The following is a 16,748-nucleotide window of genomic DNA, read 5'->3' as shown; positions in this document are numbered from 1 at the left end:
ACGGCCTCCGGCGCGTTCGTACACGCCAGCAGCGCACTCTTCGAGACTGTGCGTGCGCTGTTCCTTAACAAACACGGCGTCTATTATTAGTCCGCTTCCTTGCGAGGATGGCACCGCGCTGTTGGTGCAATCGCAAGCACGTTTTCGTACCTCCAAAGTTGCGGCTTCTGCATGGTCGAAGATAGCGTTGCCCCCCCCCCCCCCCCCCCCTTTTTTTTTTGCTTTCCGGCGTAACATGTAATCCGGCGGTTGACCTCTTCCACAAGCATATGTGAGTCAGTACAGCTTGAGGCAAGCGGCATATAACTGCACGCTTGAGGTGGCGTGTATGTAAGAGGAGGCGAGAAGTGCTGCAACCATGGAAGGATGCGCACAGAACAGCGTATACTGGTCATCCTTTTTTTCGCTGTTTTTTTTATCTTCTATAGTCGGATACAACTCAAGAACGAATCGTCTTTTCCCCGTCAAAGGACCCCTTCCAGCCAGTGGCGTCGGCCGATTGTGTGAGCCTGACAATCGGGTAGCGTGACTATGTAGGGAGTGCAAGATGAAAGGGGGGATATCCCCCTTCCTTCATCGTCACACTTCCAGGTTCATGAGAATCAGCCAACGCCATTGGCTGGAAGGAGGTCCCTTGACGGGGAAAAGACGTTGGTTCTTGAGTTGTATCCGATTATAGTATCTGATCTTTGTTGATGCCGTCGCATCCCGTTTGTTTTCCAGATGCAGCTCTTTCTACCGTTCTTTCTGACATTTCAACCCTCCAGTTTAGAATGCACGGCATTCATGTCGTTATGGTTTTTTGTTTGTTTTTATAACTCTTAAGGTCTCTCTGCCTGGTTTTGTCCACGCACGATGAAGTTTGTTGTACTGCATGCAACAATTGCGTGCGACGTCTCGGAGTGCTCCCACAGGATAGTCTCGTTACCCAGAGAAAACGGGAAGACTCGGAAGGGCACAGCTGCGTGTCGGTTCGGTTCTCGGAGCTCTCGGCCGCCGCGAGCGTGACGATTGCGTTTAGTTTAGCGCGCTAAACAGCGCCAGCAGCAACAATGGGACGGTTTTCGCAGCCGGCAGACAACAATCGTAGCGAGCGCCGGGCAACCCGTGTCTTCCGCCTGTGCCGGCCGCCGCTTTCGAACGGGCCCCGGAGTCGTTCGGTAGCTGCGTCATTGTGTTCGCGGAGATAGTTGGTTCGGGCAATTCCCTGCCGAGACAAAAAAAAACGGGCCCGGCGTAGCTTCTGCCGGGATCGCCGCCGCTGGGGAGAGGCGTCCCGTGACCGCTAAGCGTTCGCAGCCTGGCGGCAAGAGCGTTCGACCGTGACCGAGAGCAGTTAGCCGCGCTATCTGATCGTACTCCTTCTCTCAACCCACGCGCTGTCATTAGTCTTCCTCTGTGGTCGCCGACGCCTGGCGTTGCAGTGCGGCTCAGTGCTTTGCAGAGGATGTGTGGTTGGCGGAACAGGAGCACTAAGCGAAGAGCTGCGTCTATATTCGCGAAGCGCGACCACCGGCCTAGAAAACATTGCTGCTCGTTTGGTAACCGGGCGGAATTCTTGCTTCGCGGCTGTATTGGTTTTTTTTGTTTTTTTTTTTTGCCGCGCAACTGGTTCCTCGTAGAGCTTGTTTTTGGCGTCTCTCTTGTGCTTGGCCAAAACAGTTACGATTGTCCGGCCCCAACCTTTTGCAGCGTCGAGGCTGAGCAAGGGACGCGGAGCTCTTGGCGTTTCGATTGTGTGAATGGCCGAGTTCCCGCGGAGAAGGGCACGTCTCTGTTTGGCGGGGTGGGCGGGTGTTGAATTATTGCCGCATCGCTGCCTTTCTCCGGCTTGGGCTCCGTAATGGCCATTCACCTGCATATTTCGAGCGTTTACGCTCTCGATTAGCTCGTATAGTGCCACAGGCGATGCATTGTTTGCACGCGTAATGCATGCAGCACCTCGCCCAACCCGCTCCTTGTTGACGTCACGGCCGGGCAACGCTTCCGCTGGTCTCTTCCAGCTGGATTCTTTGCTTGCGCTGCCACGTTGCGTGCACTCGTGGGCTTCGTGACGAACTACGCGCGGGAACAGCGGCTGACGCGATGCGGTGCGAGTAAACGGTGCGTTTGAGTTTGATCCTGCGCTCCGTGACTGCGATTACGCGCTAAGGACGCTGTTTCTTTTTGTACCGGTGAGCGGAAGGCTCGCTAACACATTTGTCGGGGCCACGCCCCTTGTCTTTGGCGCCGCCGATTCTGTTTTGTTAAAAAGCGGCGCACAATTTTCGTCGGAAGAGTGCGAACAGTTGCTGTGCTCCTGTAAACGCTTACTGATGCAGCGTTCCGTCTGTACCGCGTAAACCAAGCCGCAGCTGGGCGAGATTCGATAAACCACTCCTGTTTTGCAGGGCACATACCTGGTTCTGTCCTTCGCGCAGTTTTCTTTCGCCACGACTTCTTACCGCTGAGCTGGCGGCCGTAGCTAAGCGTTCGTTTTTTTTTTTCTTTTCTTCCGGTTTTCCCGAGTAGTCTCTTTAATACGCGCGAGTAAGCATCGCGTCCTCTCGGGAGGGAGGGCGACAGAAACTTGCCTCGTGAGTTGAACTCCTTGGTAAGGCTGTCACGCGCGCGGCTAGGTTACGAGACTCCTCCCGCGATGAGGTCGCGTGCGCTGCGCACAGGCATCGTGTATGTCACGCACTGAGGTTTGCGCGCGTTTTTTTCTTTTTCCCCGCCCGAGGCGCTTCTGCAGGTTCTTATCCGCCCCAGCTGTTGCGTAACAGTTGCCACCAATAACGGTGCGTGCAGGGACGAGATATTGGCACTACGACCAGTCTTGCGCCGAGGACGACCGCGCGCTATCTTGGGTGCGCGGCATCCCAGGAATCCTCTGGCTTGGTAGTGGACGCGTGTGTTCTCGGTCTCCTTGGTGTGACCCAAAGGAAAGCGCGCAGGACGAGGTGTCTTGAATGCCGTCGCGTTTTGCGCTTTGGTTTTTGTGAGTTGGCGATACGGTGTGTTTAGTTCAAACTCCCCTCGTAACATATTGTACAGTCAAGAGCGAAGTAGAGTGAACGGAGGCGAGATTTCACCCGACATGTTTTTGCCTCACCCCTGTCAGAAATAGAAATTAATTTGTGGTCGGTCGCGACCGGCCTGGTAACCGTATACAACTGGGTGGTGCCTTCCTGGAAAATGACCCCTTGCCTATTAGTTATCAGCATTGCGACCACGCCTCTCTCTCTCTCTCTCTATCGTGGGCACTACTGCGCCTGCCGCCGTATCACGCGGTCTTGTAGTGGGAGCATATGCTCGTGACGTCACGAGTGCAATTTTCTTTTTGTACAGCACGCCTCTTCAGGGGTGCAGGCTTGGGCAAGTGCCGATAAGGCGATTAGACGTGAAACAATGAAACGGCGGTCACTGTGACGTCGGTGAATATTCCTAACACCGTGAGGCATGATCGGCCGTTCAGTGGTTAGCCAGCCCGATGTGTACAAATCTGAATTTTCTTATTTCCACTTCACGAACGCCCGCGGCTTTCGTCACGCGGTCGCGTAGTCCGTTTGCGTCGTTCTTTTTCCGCACGGTCTCCGGAGCCGCCGTGCATGCGATAACGCCGCTGCGAAACCGGTCGGTTACGATTTTGGCCCTCGAGGTACGCGAATGGAGGGAAGGAAAAAAAAAGATCTAGAAGGCGCCCCTCGAAGAGGCTCCCACGTGCGTATATGCTGCCGCGTAATGGTGCCGTCCGTTTGATTCGCATCAGCTATGCGTTCATTGAACGGGCTGCGGTCGAGGAAGCTTCCCCGTCTCCTTTTCCTCCAAGGGTGTGCGCATTCTTTCGGGGCGCGTGAGGGGCACTCCGAGCGTGCCGCTCGGCGCCTTGGAAAGTTCCGTGTCGGACGCGCATAGTGTGCAGGGTTGGAGGCACTCGGCTTGGTTGCGGGCTCTTCATTGTTGAATGCGAGCCTCTGGTCGCCCCTTCTCCCGAGAGATTTTTTCTGTTGGAAAACCGCGAGTGACCTTCATTTGTCTCAGCCCAAAAACATATGTGGCCCCATCCCATTTTTAATTGCACCCTCCGAGGGTCGCCTATATATATGCAATCCATCCGCCCCAGGGTCCGGCTCAGTGTCGGTGCATTGTGTATGCAAATGGAGCTAGTTTCGTTGTGGCACGAGTGCTAGTGGGTACAGATTCGCTGCAGACAAGCATCGTGAAGCAGCGATCAGTAGCAGATGAGTGGCATGCTGTTGACTTTGTCCGTCCCTTCTTCTCGTGTTGCTTTGTTCTACATCTGTGTCTTGTCACCACCCGCCTTCGCCAAGCCGGCATCGTCGCGCGTGTTTCCCTGAATACCGGCGCCGGTCATCTGCCAATTTTAGCTGCTCACGGGGGCCTACTCGTAGAGAAGCTGCGTGGCAGCATAGGTCACTCGAGCGTGGCGATCAGCGAAGACCGGCTGCGTTGTTGAGTGTAGTTTACGATGGTCCGATTAGTGTTCGCGCCTGCACGCGTGACAGCTGGTGTCGATGGCTGCCGCCGTGCTTACTTCGCCGCCTCCCCACAGTCACGCTTCATTTCGGCGGCGTCGCGGGAATCTCCAACTGGGGCGTGTCAGCGTGGCCCTGTTCGCCCTTCGCGTGTATACCGCGGGGCCCTGCACGCAACAGTCACGATCGGCCTCCTGCCGTGATCTCAGTGGCTATGCGCTGCACGGTCGTATACGCATCAGTTTGAAAGGATGGCGCCAAGCCTGGCAAAGTAGCGCGTGGACGGTTTGGACGTCTCTCCCATTTTCTCTTGTCAGCGCACGCACCGAATGTTTTCGAGGTCCGCGGGTCCACCCCGTCCCAGAACAGTGGGTGAGCCGCTCGGCGGGGCTGCGGTTGTGTGTTTCTGGCATGCGCTCGAAAGGAAGGTTTGGCGGTGACAGGTGTGGTCCGGCGCGGAGTGGAGCCTATGCCAAATCCTGGAACTGAGCTTTGCCCCCATATCACAGTTATCAAAGCAAGACGGCCGACCATCCCATTCGAGAAATCTCAACGCGAAAGCGGTTTCTTGCTCGATACTACAGAAATGTTTTAGGCTTCCTATCCACGCCCACGGCGCTCGTTCTGTCGCCGTCCCATCTCTTCCGTTGATCGCAACTGTGGGGAAGCCTACTTGCGGAATTAAGCGTAAGATCTATTATCGCAGACCTGCACCGTTGCCACCCATTGTTACGGCGGAACAAAGCGCTGCACCTGTCCTCCTGGTATGCACGAGGAACTGTCAGCCAGCCTGGCGGGAGGTCTACGGAGTCCAGCGTCCACCCCGTGGTCGTTCGTGGCGCCGATGCTGGCACCTGCCGTGAAGGGGCGAGCGGTTATCGAGGCTGCGCTTGGCGCTGCTGCGTGGCTTGTTGATCGCAACAGCAGCAGGTGGCGCAACGTGTCGCGTTGTCGCCGCCGAAGGTGCACGCGCGCGAGAGATGGATGCTGGGAGCGAGGTGGGCTTGATCGAGGGGCCCGGTACACACACAGCTGCGTTGGGTAGCACCTGTACACTTTTTGCCCCATTTGTTCTAGCAGTGCTTAGCTCGTGCAGTTATCAGAGAAGGCAAACCATGAGGGCCAGATGTGAATAGCAACCAATGAGCGGGTAAGTCTGGCGCGATTTGAAGGTGATCACTTTGGGTTTGGCCTACTCGGAAGAATTTGTCTCACGCGGTTTGCTTTATCGAGTCGACTGAAAGTAGTGCAAGAGTTTAGCTAGCCGAAGCTGTCCTGCGCCCTCATTTTATTGGAAATTAATCGATCGCAACGCTAGGAAAAATGTCTTTTTTGGCCGGAACAAGTGCGATAGCCCTGAAATCGCGCTATCGTTCGTCGTGCCTTATCGGGGAGTGCAAACGTATTCGCTGTCCTTTTCCCACCCACTAGGGCCACGTCACCGTATGACTCCTTGTTGTTCGCTTATCTGTTGGTATCTGCTCAGACATCAATTTGATCCCAGCTTTTTTTTGTTCGTCTCTTAGCAGCGACCAGGCTGTCGGTGGCATTTGTATCTGCATGGATGTGCCGTAGCGGTGCGTGCTTATGACCGCTCGCACCACGGGCGGGAGATCGTGTCGTGATTGCATCGCCATTACACGCGCCGAGCGCTGCCGGCGGGCAATTACGCTCTGCGCGCTGGACTCGTTCCGTGTGTGCGAGCGCCGGCTGTTTCGCCTGACAGGTGGAACCGGGCCAGTGCGCGTCCCGCCGACCGCGTTCCGTTCCCACGGAGCTCTCCGCGCTTTGCCCTTTGTAAACACGGGCCCGCGGCGCTGCCAGTGACACCGCGCTGGTAGGAGCACTTGGCAGAGCGGCCCCCGTTTTTTGGTTTACGGAGAGAATAACGTTCGTTTCCTTTCTTTTTTCTTTAATCGTAGGAAGGCTTCACATCGAAAACACCTAGTACAGGTGTGATTGGTGAAACTAAACTGGTTGGTGGTATTAGGGGATTTTGCGACCCCCCGCTCAATTAAAAAAAAGAAACACCGTGGCGCATGCTGATCGCACTCTCGCCAAGGACGTCGGACCGAGCGAATCTGCGACCCCCGACTTGCGCGGCAGGTGGCAGTCGCATTTCTGGCCTCCTCACCTCTCTGGTCTGCTCTCACGCGTTTAATCGTCACCCTGTCGTCGAAAGGGTACTACTACGGCCACATGCCTGCTTTGCGGCCGGCGACGAGCGAAGCCGAGTCGCAACACCCAACGCGGTGGTCGTCATCCCGCTGGCCATTAGCAGTGTCGGTTTCGCGCTGTTGGCGCTCGATGGCCCGTGCGTCCCCCGTTGCGGTGCCTCCTCGCTCCTGTGCGTGCGTTTCCACACTGGCTTTGCCTCGCTGTTCCCCCCCCCCCCCCCCCCTCCCCCCGTTCTAGTGAAGTGTCTCGCGGGGCAAGCCACGCATGGTCGGCCGTCGGCGGCACACGCCCACCTTGGCCCGGCCGATGACGCTCGTTCGCTGCCGCCTTCTTCCCGGTTGCGCATCGTTACGGCTGCAGGCGCTGTGGGGCCCCCCCGGTGCGGTTGCGTCGCGTTCGGTGTTTCGGTCCCCGACTCTTCGTCGTGCTTCATTTTTTCTCCTCCGTCGTAGAGTGGGGTCCTCCTCTTGATTCTAGAAATAAGCGCAGGAACGGCGGGAGTGTCCCGTTGTTTGCTTAATTGTGCGCAAAAACAGGCCGATTGTCGTGTTCGGGGTTGTTTGGTCGTTTGTTTGAGCGATAAGCGTGTGCTAATATCGTGGGTCGTAGGTTGGATCGTGGGTTGGATGGTGTGCGAAATGACTGTGGGACGATCGCTTCGGCAAACCCGTCGGTGTGCAGTGGGTGATAAGCAAAAACACAACTTGGAGAGGTGTCGCCGTATTTAGCCGCAGTGGCTAGTCTTGAGCAAATAATGCCAAGCTTGTTTCACTGTCGTTAACTCACCAAATCCGGACCGTTTGTACGGAGGGATAAGATGTCAATGAGCCTCTCGTAGCGTGGCATCGCAGATCGCTCAGTGTCTACAGGGCTTCTGTTTTGTGTCCCTGAGAGCTCACTCTACTCTGTAGTGGTGCTGAGGAAGCCTACAGCGTTGTGCTCGAAAGTCGCTCGTAGATAAACGTCCGTCGCAGATGAGGGCCATTAGCGCCTGAATGGGCCCGCGTAACACTCCACTCTGCCATGTTCTGCGAGGCTTACGGCTTCGCAATGCCGTTTACCGCGTCTCTGCGGAGCACCGAGATAGCGGCATTGAGCCATCTGTGTTCGTGCACAAAATACAAACATACGTCGTCGTGGCTCAGTGGCTAAGGTGTTCGGCTGCCGATGTGGTCGCGGGATCGAATGCCGGCCGCATTTCGATGGAGGCGAAATGCGAAAGACGCGCGTGTGCTCGGCTCGTTAAAGAAGCCCGGGCGGTAAGAATTAATCCGGAGACCTATACGGCGTCCTTCGGAGGCCATGTGTTGGTTCAGAACGCTGAACCCCGCCTACCACCACCACTACCACGAAGTGCAAGGGCAGGAACAGACTGCGCGCACGTTCCTGACGCAACTCACGCCTGCACCTCCCGGGCTGTCGTGCCCGAGTGGCGATTTCAGCGGGACATCTGGCCCAATGTGCTTCCCGCGGGACCAGAGCAAACAGCCTACGTTTCGTGGGTTTGTGACTGTCATGCGTCGACCGCGAAACAGTTTTGTTTACGACGTGCGTTCGGACTGTTGTGTTTTGTTCGCGCTACGGCTAAGCCACGACTGCGGCGCCGCGGCCTGTTCCCAAAAGTTCGGATGCCACCACCTGAAAGGGGCCGCGCGCCAAGCTTCCCTTCGAACCCGGGTGGTCCCTCTGACCCTTCCCTTGGCTCCATCGCGTGACCTGCGAGCGTATAGGGGCAATGTGTGTGTGTGTGGGGGGGGGGGGGGGGGGGGGACATTTGCTCTGTTTGTACGGGGCACCACCCAACGTGTACCAATCGGTTCTCCTGTCCAAAATCCACAAGATGCAACCTCATAAAGCTCTTCCTCTTCTTTCGGGGCACGACACCAAGCTGGAGACATCGTCGCTACACCAACAGGGACGGGCTTTCGCCTTTTACCGCGATGACAAATCGTTGGCGCTGCCAGGTCGTGCGGTTCCGCACATGTCCGATTGCCAGCACGCGCCGAGGCTTGCTTAAGGCAAAGGATTAGCTGTGACAGCATGCCACGCTATTCACCGTCGCTGCAAAGATGAGATAGGTTGTCATCGTTCATGTGGGTTCTGGAATCGGAGGAGTCAGAACTGAAAACACAGTTGATTAAAAAAAAAAAAACAAAGCGACAGAGAGGGGCGCTTCTGTGTGGGCCTTCCATGTCTCAGCTTCGTGACGCTGCTTGCCTGTTTACCCAGTGCATGCACGACCCGGATAGATAGTTGGGAGCGAGCATTCATATTTTATGGTACATGAGTAACATTCACTTGCACGCTGATAACTCATCCATCGCTTCATGTGCGGACAGGGTCATATGCGAGGAAACAACGCGAACAATGGTGAGACAGCTGCAGGTCCAGTGATGGGCTCATAAAAGCTGCGAGCTCTAGCAGGAATTCCCCAATCAGTGAAGTCGCGGCGTAACTCGGAAGTTACTCAGGTCTTTGTCGCCCAAGTACAGTTCACACTTGTTCACGCCGAAAGCCATGTGTCTCCATGCGTTCTGTTCATTGCCTTCACTGAAATGGAAAGAATTTGGGAGCATTTAATTTCGTAAATGCCGCGTGCCTTATCATACTTCTTTAAATCGGCTCTATTCTCCTTTTTCCGGACATTAGCTCGAGTTCACCTGTCTGCCTTATTTTATTTCCTTGTAGAGACCTTCTCAAGGGCGATCCACATGGCGCGAACTTGCGCTGCGGATTATGAGCGTCGCGGCGGAACGCCGACGCACCGCCACCGTGCAGCAGCACCACAAGCGGCGGAAAACGGGCGGCTGCCGCCAGACCGCAGCCGCCAGGATTTCAGCATTACTGGAAGCGGCGTGATTCGAAATGCTTATTGAAATGCTGAAAAGACAGCTTTAAATTCAAAATTAAGCTAGTATCGATCCCATGACGACAAAGAGAACGAATTATTCTTTGTGACCCCTTCCTGAACCAAAATAGTTAGCCTCTTTGAACCTCCCGCGCTTCCTGACGTCACCCGACGCGTAGTGGCTAAGCCTAGCAGCCTTAAAAATCCAGAAGCATTCTGAAACTCTGGCGCGTTTCTTCGCTAAAATTTTGTGGTGCGGGCATCTTCAGACCAAGTGGAAGCTCCATGTGACTTTTGTTTGCCATGAACGTGAGGCACAGTGTAGCGGTAACGGCGAGTTCATGGTGAAGCGAGCGGCCGCTTCGGCAGGCCATGTAGAAGCGGGCGGAAGTCAGGCGCGGTCGCGCCCTGATTGGTCCGCGCTGACAGCTCACGTTGGCCGCTTCCGGCCGGCGGCTGAGCGCCGGGCGGTCATATCTAGCCCGGCTTGATCGGCGGCGAATGGCCGGAGGCCAGTTTTCCGCGAGCAAAACGCTCCATGTGGGTCCCCCTTAAGGCGCTCTTTGGGCTAAGCTGCTTTTATGCGAAAAAGAAAGGGGGGAGGAAATTTCGGCGCGTACAAGATGACGATGGAGGGGATGCACATGCGGGTGCCCTTTTGTGCTCCTCTCGTCGTCTTGCGTGCCAATTAGTCCGAGAAGGCCGTCGATGGGACCTGGCTTTCTTCGCCGCCGCGCAGTGTGACGCGCCTCTGCGTCCTTCGACGACTTGGCTACCCCGCTAGTGACGAACTGCGCGCGCGCGAAAGGAAACCCGGCCGCCCGCGGAAAACGGAAATGAGCGCGGAAAAGTCGGCCTTCGCCCCGCGCTGGAGGTGGTGGGGGGTACTTCCCGAGAGCGAGCGCTATAGCCCCGCAGCGCGAACGCCGCTGTCGACGCGCCTCCCCTCCGTGGCGCGGTTCGGATCCCGGAGCGCTCTTTATTGGCCCTTATCGGTCGCCGCGCTCTTTATGAGCGCTTGTCGGCGAGGGGTGACAGCCAAGGGGAAGGAGGGTAATGATGCTGTGTCGGTGGAAGGGGGAGGGAGAACATTGGATAACAGCGGCGACATACAGTAACACGCCCCGTCTCGATAGCTCACCGCTGAACGCGACGACGAGCGCGGTACCCCCTGGTTGTTGCCGTTGTCTCCATCCCGTGCGGCGACTTTGTACCTGGACGGCGCGGGGTGTGTCGAACCCCCGGCGAGTTTCCGGGCCTGTTCATTGGTGGGAAAGTGACTGCGTACCGCGGAGGGGTCGCGCTCGTGCGCCGTAGTAGCTGATGGCCCGGAACCTGGATTAGTGCGCAGACTTCCTCGCTCCGTGCAGTCGTCCCGTTCTGCGTGGCGCAGTATACCACCTGGCGTGGTGACCTGTCTCGACCATGCACATGGTATGGTACGGCTTCGATGTCGTGTGCGCGTCTTTTGTTGTCGTCAGTGATTTCTGAAATGTACAGGGCGTTTTCGTCGCTGGCTCCTTTTTGCAGCTCAAGTTATGTGCTGAACGTTGGGCTGAAAAGCGTTCTGTTGTATGAAGCAATCGAAACTTCCCGAGCTAAAAGTAATCGCGGGGGATGTCATCAGGGTGGACCAGCGGCTGGGCGATGTCCTGGAGCCGGATGGGCGGAAGCAGTCCAGCGTTTGCCGTCACCTGCCAGCGGGGATGAAATTTTTTTGAGAAAGAGCTGTAGCAGCTTTCTACATTCTATTTAGTAGCACCAATTTATGGGCTACAACTGCAGCCGTGTAAAGCGCTGTACGCTTAACGCGATAGCTGGACACCACCTACCTCAAAGCGCAATTCAGGTTTCCACTGGCCCAGGGAGCCAGTTAAGCGCCTTTCCTCAAAACCGATGTAGTCTGAGAAAAGGAAAGGCGCATAACTGCCTCATTTCGTAGGTGGACACCATCGCCACCTCACAGCGTGATTATGGTGCAGACTGACTGAGGGAGGCAAAACCAGCGGAGGGTTTAGAATGCCAATAAGACAACATTGGGAACTATACTGTAGACTCCCTGTTTGCTTCGTGCAAGCGGGCCCTGGAGTGAGCCAAGTGTGCCGGGATCGCGATCGAACCGAAGACCGCTAGCAGAATACCGGGTATTCGCGTGAGCGTATAGACGCCAAAACGGGCTTGCTGCGAGACGCCCCACCAGTGAAACGTCGAAATAGGCCTGCCACACCAGACCTCTCGGTCGTTAATGCCAATCAGCTCTCGCTGTTTAATGTAAGCCGGTAAGCTTATATCTAACAACTTTTTCTCCTTTTTGAAGCCAAAGCTACACTATAAATTTTCAAGAGAGCGTCAGTGTGGTCACGTGGCAGGTCATGTGACCCACTGACGCCATCACAATCTGCCCACCGCGGCAGGTGGCAACTGCCCCATCGGGCATTTCATCGACGCTTTACAGACAATCCGTTAGGCAGTGTGTATAGCGCTTGTGAACGTAGTCATGCATTCAGGGTTAACCAAAGTTTAAACCAGTAATTTCTTTTATTATTTCATTCCACGTTGCGCCCACAGTTACTATAAATAGCCGCCAATTGTGCGTTCGTAAAGCGTAACAACCTCTTCGTACGGCATGTGTCACTCGTTTTAGCTGTGGCAAGGCAACTAAACGGAAGCAGCTGTGTAGAAAAAAGTGGAAAGCACGGATGTCGGATTGCACTTGCGGGGCTCATTGGCGCACCTTTGTCGTGATAGCCGTGAATTTTCTGTTCGCTTAATCTCACCCCTTGCTGATAACCCAAAGCGCGGCGCAGACTGCATGTCGACACTGGCGTACGGGCGTGCGTGGGGTTCAATCGTCGGCTTTCTGCACAGCCCGCATCCCGTCCTCATCCTCGTGCTAAGCAGCGAGCTCATATTTCCGGCACTGTTACTCTCGACTTTACATGGAGAATCTCACGTTTTCTCTCACTCTGGGATTTGTTCTAGCGCCTCGCGATCGCCCCTGCTGCGCTGGCGCGAGAGATGCTAGCGCCGCGTGGTGCGGGCACTTACAAACGAACGCCGCGTGGGACGACGCGGCTGACGTCGCCGCACTGCATCGGTCGCCATCGGAGGGAGCGACCGGAGCTGGCACGGCGAGGGCTGCGCAAGCGGCGTGACCGCGTCCCGGTGGGCGTTCGCCGTCACCGTGCGCCCCTCTGGGTACGTTGCGAGGTGGATGCAGGGCGCGCGGAATAAGAGGCAAGGATTGACCGCCTGCTACGGGCAAAGAAGCGACAGCGATAGCCGAGTAATCTTCGTATAACTGTGGGCCGAAGTGACGGCGTCAGGCAGCTCTGACGTCACTGCGTGCACGCGCGCGGTCGGTGGCATCCACCCTACCACGTAATGTATCGACGTCACAGCCTGCTGTCGCCCTGCATACGCCGTCGTCTCTGGAGGGCTCCTTGACACAGTAAAGAACAAGAACTCCTGTACAAAATATATTGCCCATAGTACTACTTGCCGCTGAGCGAACTTTGTAATTTCTGCGCGGAGCGACAGCTTTCAGTTTTCTAACGGAAGCGCGGAATTTCTTGTGTGTGTGTGTCCCCGGTGCTCCTGCTGCCGTGACCCACCGACGATGGGGCTCATTGAAGTGGTGAAGGCCTTTCCCAACAAAGGGGCAGTGGGGGCCCGATGTGTCGCCTTCCCCTCTTGAGGTCATTTGTCTCAACCTTCGTGGGCAGCGCTTGCTTCGCGGGTCGAGAACGGCGGGCTCTGATTTGTCCGTTCAGTTTAAAGCTGAGCCACGCAATTGGCCCCGAGAAACCGCTTTTTGGTTGCTGAAAGAAAGATTGGTTATCAGGAAATGAAACGATCAGTAACTGTCACACTTCTCGGTGGGCATCTCAGCCGTACCGTGAAGGAATGTGGGGGTGGAAGAAGAGAGGAGGGAAGAGGTGCCGTAGTGGAAGGCTCCAGAATAATTTCGACCACCTGGGAATCTTTAACGTGCACTGACATCGCACAGCACAGGGGCGCCTTTCGCGTCGAAACGCGGCCGCGGCGGTCGGGTTCGAACCCGGATACTCTGGCTCAGCAGTCCATCTGAAGTAACCATTGCTGAAGGAAAGTGTCGCGCGAGTGCTTCCGAGCGTTTTAAGCACGTACCTTGTCGAGAGATGTTGTGGGCTCCTTAGTATGACTGCCTTTTTTCATTGTTTTATCTTATATCTTTTGTCCTAGTGCAGATGTTTCGTACCGCCCTGCGGTAATGAACCAAGTTAACCTACATGCTACTCAAAGACGCCTACGGATACCCTTCTTCGATCCGGCGGAACCGCAACTCCTCCTGGAACTTTCACTTCGCTGCAGTGTCTTGAAAGAAGCGTCGTTTTTCCTAACGGTCCGCTGTTCACAGCCACGTGGTCCCCTACTTCTCGCTCGTCTCCTAGGGACGCCTCCCGAGCGTGGAAACACACTTTCGGGGCGACCGCCAGAAGTCCGCGTCGCACAACACAGAATGCGGTATAACGTATTACGTGCATCGCAGAATACCAAGGCTGCGCTGAACCGTTTTCCCGCATAGTGTCATCGGCCACAGAGTGGTTGCATTTTTTATTTTGTGTTTGAACGCGGCTATTCTCTTTTGGTTGCTTGAATCTGTTCTTCCGCATGCCTCGTACTAATTGGGGCTTTTGAGGCAGTCGGTCTGCGAATTCCGTTGCCGGAAAGACGGCTGCCTTTAACTAGGGGCGAAGCTTTCTGTTTGTCTCACCGTGCGTTGGAGTAAACTGCGGCCTGTTTCCGAGTTCTTTCGGCCGTATATTCCATCCGTACCGCTTTCTGCGCCTGCTTTGCAGCGTTTTTTCAGCGCAGCTTTGTCTCGCAGGCAAAGAAAGAAATGAAGAAACTGTCAGCCTCTTGGCTAGTAGGGTATCCGTGTCTTGCGAGTGCGCGCTCCGGAAGCGCTATCCTGAAACCAGGCTGTGTTAGTCTTTTTGTTTAGCCTAGGAGCTTGCAAGTCGTGACGTGCGTCGTCGTTTCCACGCTAGAAGGTGACTTTCAAGGGCTACTGGGCTGTAGTTGGGCGGTCAGCCGGAGGACAGTCGGGTGGTCTATATATCCGCACTTGCTGAATTTTTCTTTCCGGTTATTGAAACTTTACCGCCGCCACCTTTCACTATGCAGAGCGATCTCTTCGAGTTAGCCGATACTAAATCTGAAGAGGAAAACGCGGAAGACATTGACTGTTTTCACTTCGGTCAGGTCGGTAGATGCGAGTTCGCGCAGTGCACGGCAATCGTTCATTGAGGGAGCATATTCCTGATGTCGCGCAAAAGTAGGCGTTGCACCCAGGCTTATAGGTGCCTCAATGCGCCCTCTTCATCGGCACGCACATCGAGGCACCCTACCCAGGCTCTCTCTGTTGGCATGAGGCGCGGGAGCGTCACGTGTACCATGGTTTTTATAGGCTATGCGCTAAATAGACGTTCACAGGGAAAAAGCGGTAGAGACGACTGGATATAAGTGCAACTTTCAACTTTAATGACTACAAATGAAGCCAGGCGCACTTATATATCCGCTGATATATAAGTGCACAGCCTATCAGAAATCAATATGTATCAACTAGCCCGTCAGAAAGCCTTACTAATGTACCATCGGGGGCAGAAGTAACAGACCCCCTCCAATTTCCGATCCGTGCCGCTCTAAGGTCCCTCTTATATTATTGAGGGACTTTGTGCCACTTTGCGTAGGGTCGCCACCTGACAAACCACTTATGGTGTCGAAACGGGCCCACAGCGCCGGTCTCCACACCAGAAGTGTTTTGTCAGGTGGCGCCCCCACGTTGAGTGACACGGGTCATAACTTGGTGGTGGAGGGGTCTTTTACTTCTGCTCCCAATGGTACACCCTTTACCAAGCTGCGCATGCAGAGGGCTCCCTCTGTGAGGATTTCATAATGCTGCAGTCGCTCTGATGTTGTGAATGGAGAAAGCCAGTTTCCCTCGCGTGAGTAGCACTCCAGGAGTCGTGACCTCAAAACTGCGTGCGGCAGTCGCGAGGTGGTCTGCTTACCCGGAAAGAGTGATCCTTCGGAGCTAGTTTTCTGCATGTTGATCTCATCGAACTTAACCGGGGCATCTTTTAAAATGCGATTTATAACGCGTCTGTCGAACACGCAAGCGGTTTGCAGACACTGCAAACTAGTGTGCGGGCAGTGAGGATCCGAAAGGCGGTACACCGATAGCCGGGTGGCCCTGGAACGCCTCGGAGGAACCCGACACACACTGTGGTCTTTCGCTGTGCTGCATCGACGCCAAAATGGCTTGAGTGAGAGCCCCGTGTTCGGTATACTGGCCTCCACTTCGTACAGAATACGAAGGGCGGGAAAGTGAGCTTTCTTTCTAGGCACTGCTTCAAGACGCACAGCACATTTGGCCGTGCAACGTAACGCAAATAATGTAATAATGATGGAGGCGAGAGGAGTCCCCGAAAGTGTGCTCAGTTCTGTTTTCGCCCGTTGAAGGCAGCGTCTCGTAACGGCACCGGCAACAGCGCATGAGCAGTGCTGCCCCGTTTCGTGTTCCGGGCTGTGTGCAGCCTGCGCTGCGCTCCGGTCTGCATGTGGCGGGCAGGCCTGCCCGTGCTCTTCTATCGCGCAGTGCGCGCACCCGCGGGCTGCTTTCCGGGGAGGGCTTGCTCTGTTCCGCCCCCGCGCGGTGTCTGACTCAAGGGGCACGCGTGGGTGGAGTGGCGATTCGGCATCCCTCTCCCCTGTCCATTCGCCGCTGCCCGTGCTCTATTTCGGGGATACGCTTCACTGCTCTGGCAAGAACAGAGGAAGGGAAGACTGAGGGGGGAAGGGGTCTGCTGTGTAGCTTGGCATAGAACACGCTCTTATAAATATAGTGCGCTCGTTCGGGGAATTCCAACAGTCTCTCTCTCTCTGGCTTCTCGACATGTGCTGGCTGTGCGCACGCACGCATGCTTCCTCGTCTTCGTGGCTCCTCTGCGCGGTGCATCTTTGTGTTTCGGTTTTGTTTTTCGTGTTTCGTTTTTGTTTTCGGCTTTGTTTTTTTGTGGCCCCACCCCCCCCCCCCCCCTTGCTCGCTTAGCTGGTTCCTGGAAGGGGAAAAAAAGAAAACCATTGGGTGCTAAAAGGGATCGGGATGTTTAACGGTAGCCGCATTCGGAGCGAGGCAAGGAGAGAGGCGCAAAAAAAAACAAGGCTTCAGCGGGTGGTTGGTTCACTTCCCAGTCCTC

At 55.6% G+C, this 16,748-nt stretch overlaps 1 protein-coding gene across 5 annotated transcripts in view; it reads left to right on the top strand.

Annotated features, from left to right (window-relative positions):
• Positions 1–16,748, top strand: part of Cip4 (formin-binding protein 1-like Cip4) — a 193,745-nt gene that overhangs the window by 101,681 nt on the left and 75,316 nt on the right. Inside the window, exon 1 of one of the 5 annotated variants that reach the window (XM_077650317.1) lies at positions 10,639–10,938. The exons of the other annotated variants lie outside the window; for them this stretch is intronic. Coding sequence (XP_077506443.1) covers positions 10,930–10,938 — 9 coding nt within the window. The 5' untranslated portion in view covers positions 10,639–10,929. Of the gene's footprint in view, positions 1–10,638; positions 10,939–16,748 lie in introns of those variants that run through there. 5 annotated transcript variants of the gene reach the window in all.

This window comes from Amblyomma americanum, chromosome 1 (genome assembly GCF_052857255.1).
Source record: "Amblyomma americanum isolate KBUSLIRL-KWMA chromosome 1, ASM5285725v1, whole genome shotgun sequence".
NCBI lineage: Eukaryota > Metazoa > Arthropoda > Arachnida > Ixodida > Ixodidae > Amblyomma > Amblyomma americanum.
This window is presented reverse-complemented; position numbering and strand designations above follow the sequence as displayed.